Source organism: Carassius gibelio, chromosome B2, assembly GCF_023724105.1.
Source record: "Carassius gibelio isolate Cgi1373 ecotype wild population from Czech Republic chromosome B2, carGib1.2-hapl.c, whole genome shotgun sequence".
NCBI classification, from domain to species: Eukaryota; Metazoa; Chordata; class Actinopteri; order Cypriniformes; family Cyprinidae; genus Carassius; species Carassius gibelio.
The window spans coordinates 30,352,994-30,363,382 of NC_068397.1; the positions used below are offsets into that span (position 1 = coordinate 30,352,994).

The following is a 10,389-nucleotide window of genomic DNA, read 5'->3' on the forward strand; positions in this document are numbered from 1 at the left end:
AGATATGATTACACTTCATTAATTTAAATAAATACATTTCATTTAATTAATTCACCAAACTTTAAGGGTTTCCCAATATGGAATTAGCAAAGGAGGTAATATCAAATACCAGTGCAAAATTAAATAAAAATAATATAATTATAATCTTAACTACAACAAAACGCTGACTGAAAAAAGAATTAATAAAATAAAATAAAAACAACAACTGGGCTTCAACTACTCGTCTGACTAATAGTGCTTTTATGAGTTATTCATGTGGATTGGGTCACACTTCAACATTTATATGACGATCAAAAAGCAGCTCAATTTACCCGCACTCTCACATATGACATGATTCAATCTGAATATTCTGAATCTCTAAACATGACTCAGTCCGGTGAAGGAAAACACTCATACTTTGTAAAAGAAGCAGGCGCAGAGGAAGTTTGATCTACTGTTTAATGATCACAGCTGTTGATGAGAATAGCTTCTACAGATACACCAGTGATTTCAGAGCGGTTCAGCTCCTCTCTGCTCGCACGGCTGGACATCGCAGGGCTTTCCCAGAGAATATGCACGCCGGAGGACATCAGGCCATCCCCACCTGAACACAGGCTTGAGGAACGGCCGTCACTGATCTGGGCTTCACCCTGCAAACATCCAGCCATCGAGTACAGAGGAGACGCATTTCTACACACACATGGGACGGAGGGAGATCGGGTTCGATCCCAAAGGCTACAGGTACTTGGGAAGATCCTTTTCAACAACCTGACGGACAAAAAATTATATTGTATTATTATACATTTAATAAAACAAATAAAATAATTGCAACTGTTTATTTTTTTTTTTATAATATTAAAAACGTTATACAATGGCATAAAAATTTAAACTAAAACACAATATTAATAAATGTAACTTAATTTTGAATAAAAAAAAAATAATTACATTTAAAATTCAATAAAAAACTAATTTTTTAATATATATATATATATATATATATATATATATATATATATATATATATATATATATATATATATATATATGCAAAATTTGTTTTTATACAATTTTAAACAAATACAAATAAATGCAATTAATGTATATATTTTTTGTATTTAAAATCTTTTAAACAGAAATATTTTATAAAATGTATTTACATTTTAATACATTTAATTCTAATTTAATTTTAAATATACATGAAATGCATTTAAACAAAATTTTCTCAAGTAATTTTTCTCCATTTTATATATATATATATATATATATATATATTTATAAGGAGTATTTAATCACCCTCATGCTGCTTTGCATGATGATACAGTGTTATTTTTGAGAGAAATAATTTTTTATGGACTTACGCTTGGATCGTCCATTGGTCCATACCTCTTCACAACCTGACCTTCTTTGTCGATGAGGAACTACGATAAAAACAACAGTTATGAGGTCAGTGAATAATAGAAATAATACTATCTATTAACACAATTACATATAAAAAAAACAGTGTTACCTTAGTGAAATTCCACTTGATGTTGCTGTGGAAATAAAAACATGCCAAATTATCAGTGCATTACACAGTTAGAGTCATTGATTTAAAAAGACATAATACATCTTTGATTCCATATAAGAATTACAATATTACAATAATTTGCATAAGAGAGTAAGTGACAACTGAGAATAAACAAAGGAGTCAGTCTCACTTTCCCAGAGTTCCTCTGCCTTTGGGCTGCTCCTTCATCCATTTCCAGAGCGGATGAGCTCCGTCTCCGTTCACCTCGATCTTACTGAAGAGGTCAAACTCTGCCTTGTAGCCTTCGGCAAACTCCTTGATCTCCGCCTCTGTCCCAGGCTCCTGTCCAACACACACAGAACCAAACACTTACAGCGGAGCACTGTCACAATCAAGTTCAAGTGGATAGAAATGGTTAATTATATGCAGGGAACATCAGCCATTCACAGCTCTGTATGCAAATATTGTGATGACATCATCACCGCTGGTTACATTCTGTGAGAGATTTCCTTTGAAGAATGTTAGTTTGAAGAACACTGTACTATTAAGAACTATAACAGCACACAGTGTTCTGCACATTCATTTCTTAAGCAAAATTAATTATATAAACTATTAATACTAAAACTATTAATCTTGTTATGTTGTCAACTAAAAAAAATAATAAAATAAAAACATTGGAAATAAATGAAAACTGAAAATTAAACCAAACCTAATAATAATAATAATAATAAACATTTAAATTGACATAAGCACATATTAAATTTACACAAAAAAGGAAGATTGATAATGCAAATAAGTGAATTTAGTATCTCTTGTAAGATTAAATCTCACCCCACAACACAAAATAATCCACTTACAGCTTCCCTGGTGTGTGACCTACTTCCAGTCAGGACATTTCTTTAAAGAACAAACGTTCAGGACTGAAAGTGTTTACTTCACAATAGAAGACTTCCTTCTTCTGCAGCATGTATGCATTGCATAGAATTCTAATTTTCAGTATGCATGAAATTTTTCAGTGACAAATGAACCTTAAACATTATTAAAGATTTCAATATTTAACCTTTCTTGACTCATTAACAAGTTTTACACAAAAGTGGAACAAAAAGGAAAAATAAAATCACTAGTGAGATGCAAACTGAACACTGCAGCACGGTTTAAAATACTGCAGTGTGTACTATTGAGTACACAGAATCAAGTATATAATGCACTACAAACTGGCGTTTTATTCCTGCACATACCTGCTTTCCAAACTGGTTGCAGGGGAAGCCCAGGATGCGTAAACCTTTCTCAGTGTACGTGGCGTGCATCGCCGCAAACTGAGTGTAGTTTACAGGAGTCTTCCCTCATTTAGAGGCTACGTTAGTGATGATGCACACATAACCCCTGAAACACACACAAACACACTTCAGACACCAGACGCAGAATAACTGGAAGCACAATGAAGAATCAGCATTAGGAGTATAATGAGGGCGAGGACAGCGGTTACAGGAACAGTTCAGTTCAGCCAAATGAAAATCTGCTGAAAATGTGGTCATCTTCGGGTCATACAAGAGTCAGATTTGGAGAAATGTAGCATTGCATCAGTGTCTCATCAATGGATGCTCTGCAGTGAATGGGTGCCGTCAGAATAAGAGTCCAAACAGCTGATAAAAATAGCATCAATACATCCAGCATTAAAACATTAAAACAGCTTTCGCCTTCTCCGGATGTTAACTGATGGACTGGAGTGCTGTGGATTATTGTGATGTTTTTATCAGCTCTCATTCTGACGGCACCCATTCACTGCAGAGCATCCATTGATGAGACACTGATGCAATGCTATATTTCTCTAAATCCAGGGCTCTAGACTCATTCTTCTCAATGGTCGCACTTTTACGACTTATTTATAGGTTGCATCAACATGGGATTAATCCATGCATGCTGACAAAAAACTGAAATCAACGTGTCCCCATCTGTTCACCTGTATTTCTCCAGAGACACTTCATTTCCATCGATGTCTTTGGCTGAGAATTCGTATATGGATTTGGCCGACTGCCAGTCGTTGGCCTGGGCACACTGCGATAAACAGAGAGGGGTCAAAGGTCACAGGACGTGATGAGTATCTGCCAACCCCATCAAATTAATACTGATTACAAGAACAATGACAAACAATCATGTGCTATAAATCAATTGTGCAACTTCCTTGTGCAATCGTTTAACTGATGAAATCTCATATTAAAGGTCATCATTGCCCTCTGATACAGTTACACGTGATTTTTTTTTTTTTTGCTTATGTATGCAACACAAGTTGTGCAAAACACAAGAAACTAAATATTACTTTATGAAGGGTATTAGGCAAAAAAGCTCAGCATTAAAATTACATCATACAGAATCTACAGCTAATTAAATATGGCTCATAAAAAATAGATATATAAAGATCATGCAATGTGGGTTTATTTATTAGTATGAAGTTTTTAAAACATGCATAATCATCTCAATTTCAAATAATTCCACAACACTGATTTTATTATAGAACTGTGATAATAACTGTATAATATTCAACCTTAGTCATTTATTTAAATTTATTACAAAATTTATCTGGAGTTATTTTTATGTTGCATACAAACAGTAAGAATCTTATAATCATATTAATTCACCTGCGACACAATAAAATATACATCACCCTTATATACAAAGAACTGGAGTATTTTAGGAAACATGCAGTGAGATTAATAAAAACTACATAATATGATTATTATTGAATACTGTTGATATTAAAATACACTCCAAATAATGAGAGTATACTTTATAACTCTTAATAAAACCAATATGATCACTGGTTAGTCTTCACAATAAACCCACATAGCGTAAATGGATAATATTATTAATAATAAACCCTAAATCACGACATTATTATTGATCATTCATGATTTGTATCCACGTGATTAAATGCGAAAGCCTAACGCTAAACCCAAAACAGGCCTGAAACATCGGTCTGCCGACAAAATGGACTTTAACGAGTTGTTAAGTTAAAAAAAATACACTAACAAATCGAATTTACATTACATTTAAGCCATAAATAAACCTACAGAGACGTGAGTACGTCATTAAAGCTAACGGCTAATGTTCCTCCGTCGGAGTGAATTAGCGGGGACACACAGGTGCCACAAATAAACACACCGGACTTTGACCTACTTACAGCAGCTACAATGACTAGTTGTTAGACAACACAAACTAGTCTTAACACTCTCTTAGACAAGTTAAACAGCAGGTAAAGGTGTTGTCTGGTATCTTACCATGGCTCTAGCGAAGCTCTTGCTTCCCAGCGCCCCGATCAACAGCGCTCGCTGAAACAACCACATAGTGCTGCGGTACTAGGACACGCCTCTTCTGTCAGCCTCAGCCAATCAGAGACGCCGCTCAGCGCTCGCTGAAACATCCTGCGGCACTAAAACACGCCCACCAACAGAAAAGACACGCCTCAGCCAGTCAGAGAGAGACGGTGCTCTCTGCATCAGCTAAAACCATAGACATATAAATACCTAGAGACAGGCTGCATGTTTTCAACGTTTCACCTGTATGAAAAAAACATACAGAGAATCACTTAAGACACTTTGCTGTAGACCCATTCCACATAATAATATACATTAAAACTGTATGCTAACACGTAGGAGCTTACTGCATGAATCCGTGAGTAGGCTACAGTTTACAAATCCATGGGAACGGATTGCGAAAGTGTGCGCGCAAATTATGAATTCGTGGGTACAGATTCAAAAACCGAGGGTACGGTTTACAAAATCTGAGCACACGGATTGGAAATTCGTGGGCTAGGATAGGACATTCGACCCAGAAAGACAACTTACATTTGACTAAAAGGTTTTTGTCTTTATGCTTAACTTAAGTGAAATAATGAGCATATTTCCACTTTGAGAAACTGGTGTTGCTCTTGCCTTGACTCGCCATGACTGCTGCACATACTTGAATAAACGGAAACACGCCCACAGTGCGTCTTCGTGTTTATGGACAATGCATGATTCGCCAACCCGCTTTGAACTCCCAAACTGACTCAAATAATTCGCAGACCCGCTCCGAACACCCGAACTGATTCAAATGATTCGCGAATCCGCTCCGAACACCCGAACTGATTCAAATGATTCGCGATCCCCAATCTGACTCAAATGATTCGCGAACCCACTCCGAACTCGCGAACTGATTCAAATGATTCGCGATCCCCAAACTGACTCAAATGATTCGCGAACCCGCTCCGAACACCCGAACTGACTCAAATGATTCGCGAACCCGCTCCGAACTCCCGAACTGATTCAAATGATTCGTGATCCCCAAACTGACTCAAATGATTCGCGAACCCGCTCCGAACTCCCGAACTGATTCAAATGATTCGCGATCCCCAAACTGACCCAAATGATTCGCGAACCCGCTCCGAACACCCGAACTGACTCAAATGATTCGCGAACCCGCTCCGAACACCCGAACTGATTCCAATGATTCGCGATCCCGCTCCGAACTCCCGAACTGATTCAAATGATTCGCGATCCCCAAACTGACTCAAATGATTCGCGAACCCGCTCCGAACTCCCGAACTGATTCAAATGATTCGCGATCCCCAAACTGACTCAAATGATTCGCGAACCCGCTCCGAACTCCCAAACTGACTCAATTGATTCGCGATCCCGCCCCAAACTCCCGAAATGATTCAAATGATTCGCGATCCCGCTCCGAACACATGAGAACTCTTGACCACAGCTGCTGTGCTTCAAAAGCTCTTGCAGCAGCTCAACATGGTTTTCTCTGAGGTGGTCTGATCACATCAGATTGTGGTTAATCTTGCAGATCATGACTTATATCTACTCTTCCTCTCCCTGCAGTTTGGTAATACAAAGATTCCTTATTTGAACTCCCACCTCTTCTGTGGGTTTTATTGTTCTGGGTTTGAATTTGGGCTCCTGGGGTCTCAAAAAAGAAACATTTTTCAATCTCCAAGGTGAACATTATGACAACACCAGTGTTGTGCTAGTTACTAAGAAATATGCATTACTGTTAAAAGTAACTTTTTAGTTATTTTTTTTTAAAAAGAACTTTAATGTTCCCATTTATGCGCTTTTATGCGTTATGGTCTATACAAACACATAGTAAAAGAGAAGGTAATTTTTAAACACTATTTTGATTAAGTCAGACCAGCACAAACTGAATATTGTATATCACAAGGATTTCTGAAATAAATAACAAAACACCTGAATAATATATTCAGAATCAAAAACTAAAGTGGCTTCTGCATCATAAAAGCTGTTATGTTCTCCACAGTAGAGACAGGCTGCATGTTTTCAACAATGTTTCGACTTTGCTGTAGACCCATTCCACATAATAATATTCATTAAAACTGTATGTTAACACGTAGGAGCTTGCTGTATGAATCCGTGAGTAGGCTACAGTTTACAAATCCATGGGAACAGATTGCGAAAGTGAGCGCGCAGATTATGAATTCGTGGGTACACATTCAAAAACCGAGGGTACTGTTTACAAAATCTGAGCATATTTCCACTTTGAGAAACTCGTGTTGCTCTCGCCTTGACTCGCCAATACTGCCGCACATACTTGAATAAACGGAAACACGCCCACAGTGCGTCTTCATTTACAGACAATGCACCATATGGGAATGGTAATTTATTTAAAAAGTAACTGCGTTACAGTAACGCGTTACTAATAACACATTTTACTAATAACGCGTTACTGCCCAACACTGGTTAACATACATGGAAAAATAAACCACTGTTTCAAAATGTGTGTTTTCTGCATGAATGTGTAATGTGCATTATAGAACAAAATGTCAAGCATCGTCTTAAGAAAATATTGAGGGAAGCGGCGGGGAATTAATCTTTATTAGTCAGATTTTGTCTTTACTAAACCACTCTATTCCCAGAGAAAGTCAGAACTGAAAACTTAAATAAAATGTGTTTCTTGAGCTGAGATTTATTCAGAGGATTTTCTATTATTTATATAAGATAGTAAATTATTAGTGTTTAAATCTGTATTATTTAGATTTTATCCCAGTATTTCAAAGGGAATGAGCTGTGTTCTGACCTGAGACACACAAAAAAAAGAAAGAAAAATGTTGGGATTGAACACAGAGAAAGCAATAAAACAACTACATATCATGTAATGTACATTCAAATTACATTACATGAATATGTCACAGGTATACTAAATTAACAGATTTGTAAACCGAAAAAATCAACGAAATCAACAAGTGAGACACGTGAGCTTTCAATTAATAATTTTCTAAACCTAACTAAATAACTGGAGGCAAAGTTTTTTTAACCGCATATAGATCATAAACCTCTGAAATCGGTTGATAAATGTGAACGTTACCGTGTTTTTATTCAGTAAAAACCGCAGCTCCCCCGTTTACTTTCATTTGTTTTTAAGGCAGTCTTGCCCTCACTAACATGGCGGACGCGTTGACGTATCGCAGCAACGGCTCAAAGCGGCCAATGAGGAGTCTAGGTATTACAACCACTTAGTACTGCGGCACAAAGCCCCGCCCACCTACGGGAAATATACGCCTTTTCTGTCAGCCTCAGCCAATCAGAGACGGTGCTTATGCAACTAATACGTGCCATGCAGTAAAAAAAAATAAAGATTTATCCACAAAACCGCCAGTTTTACAGATAATTTATAAGTTCTCAAAAACCCTATCAATAGGAAAGAAAAAACTATTTAATTTTTTTTTATTAAATATATGACTTTAAACTTGAGCTGTTCTTTGTTTTAAGAATCTTTAGGCTCAATAAAATTAATTTAAAATTATTACAATTGCAAAATATGTAAGTTAAAAATAACAATGCTTAGTAGTAATACATTTAAAATATATATATATATATTTGGATATTAAATGAAAATACAACTGTACACTTACTTTTACACTCATAAAACATGAATCCACAAAATTAATAAAAAGATATACAGCATAAATTTTACACATTTTAGATCAGGGGTTTTTAAAGGTGTGAAAAAGGAAGTAAAATAAAATTAATAAAAGTCCAATTAAGTAGCTTAAAATAAATAAACATGAATACATCAAAGAAATAATAATAAAACGAATTACAATTATTAAAGTAAATAAGAATGATTAAAATTAATTTATAAATATGTAATACATAACAGTGCTGTATTATAATGGATAGGAAAAAGTAAGAATGCAAACTAAACATTTTCCTAAAAATATATATATTTTTTCACATTATAAACTGGGTCTTTGTACGTTTTAAACATGTAAACTCACAAAATCAAGAGAATATAAGCATTAGTATAAATTTCACACATTTTAGATCATGGGTTTTCAAACAGGTCTAAAAAAGAAGAGAAAATTGTGAAATAATAATAATTATAATAATAATAATAATGATAATAATAATAATAATAATGTCCAAACTGATTAAAAATAAATTTAAAGTAAATGCAAAAAACAAAAAAGTTAAAATAGAAATAAAAAAATTAATAATAATAATAATAAACAATTAAATCAATATATAACAGTACAGCACTTTAGTAAATAGAAAACATTTAATAATGAAAACTGTATTTTTATAAATTAATCTAAAATAATAAAAAATACTAATAATAATACAAACATTTAAAGAAATATATAACAGTACAGCACATTAGTAAATAGAAAAAAAAATATTATTATAGTATTTACATTTTCTTTTAATTTCATTAATAATTGGCATTTTTCACAGTACAAACTGGGTATTCATGCATCAAATATATACAGTAGCTGCCTTTTAAATTTCAGGATGCTAGCTGCATTTATAATTATTGTAGTCCAGAGGGACATGACACCTTCTGATGAACAGGTACAACACACAGACACTGAAAGATCAAACACAGGTGATTAGATGCCAGGCCAGAAGAATATAACACATCCCTTGATATCTGACATACCTGATGATGACGATGACTCTTCTGCACTCTTTGGTTGATGTGGCACCAAAATACATCCAGAACAGTTTCTAGAGCAAGAGCTGCTCATGAACATCACAGAGCACGCGGTGAGACGCTTTCCACTGATTCGGACATGTTCAGTGCAGAACAGATTCTATTTTTCTAAATTTAAAAATATATATTTAGAAATATTTGTTTTAGCTAAAAAAATATAGAAAAAGAGAAACAAAAATAACCCCATTATTCTGTCATTCATTCCAATAAATAGTATAATTTTAACCCAATGTTGATGATGAACATTTAACAAGTTACTCCAAATTACCTATTACTATTAATTACCTATTACTTTCTAAATCCTTTAATCAAGTTAATGAATGAAATGTCCAATTCTTACTATTAACTAACTATTTATTATGAACTAATTATACATGTGCCTTTGTAAACTTCTAATAACTTATTAATACTTAATAAAAGTACAGTTGTTGAATTACATAAGAATTAACTGTAATTAAATTACAGAAGGAATAAGAGTAATCCCTTACTTTTTTTTTCAAGGGAAAAGGTTTTTAATTATATATTTTAAATATAAATATTATAATTTATTTTAAAAGCATATCGAGATTTGTTTTATTAACAAATATTGCAATCTGTAAAAAATAAATTAAAAAATACTAAATTATAATTTTCTCTTTGATTCTAATTATTACTATAATTTTAACCCAAGCACAAAAATATATCAATATTTAAAATATCGATTAAAATATATATATTTTTAATCTGTAATTATATCAATGTTATAAATATATTTTAAATATAAATATTATAATTTATTTTAAAAGCGTATAGAGATTTGTTATAGTAACAAATATTGCAATCTGTAAAAAGAACAAAAGATACTAAATAATAATTTTGTGTTTCATTCTAATTATTATCATTTTAACCCAAGCACAAATATATATATA

The 10,389-nt window shown here is 33.7% G+C and overlaps 1 protein-coding gene across 1 annotated transcript; it reads right to left on the minus strand.

Moving 5' to 3' along the window:
- Nucleotides 1–420: 420 nt before the first annotated feature.
- On the minus strand, nucleotides 421–4,913 carry gpx4b (glutathione peroxidase 4b). Its single transcript, XM_052549682.1, has 7 exons — nucleotides 4,762–4,913; nucleotides 3,447–3,541; nucleotides 2,725–2,869; nucleotides 1,677–1,828; nucleotides 1,487–1,511; nucleotides 1,338–1,397; nucleotides 421–747 (listed from the first exon to the last, which is right to left on the minus strand). The coding sequence occupies exons 1-7, from the start codon at nucleotides 4,825–4,827 to the stop codon at nucleotides 715–717; spliced, it is 576 nt and encodes a 191-aa protein (XP_052405642.1). The 5' UTR covers nucleotides 4,828–4,913; the 3' UTR covers nucleotides 421–714.
- Nucleotides 4,914–10,389: the final 5,476 nt, after the last annotated feature.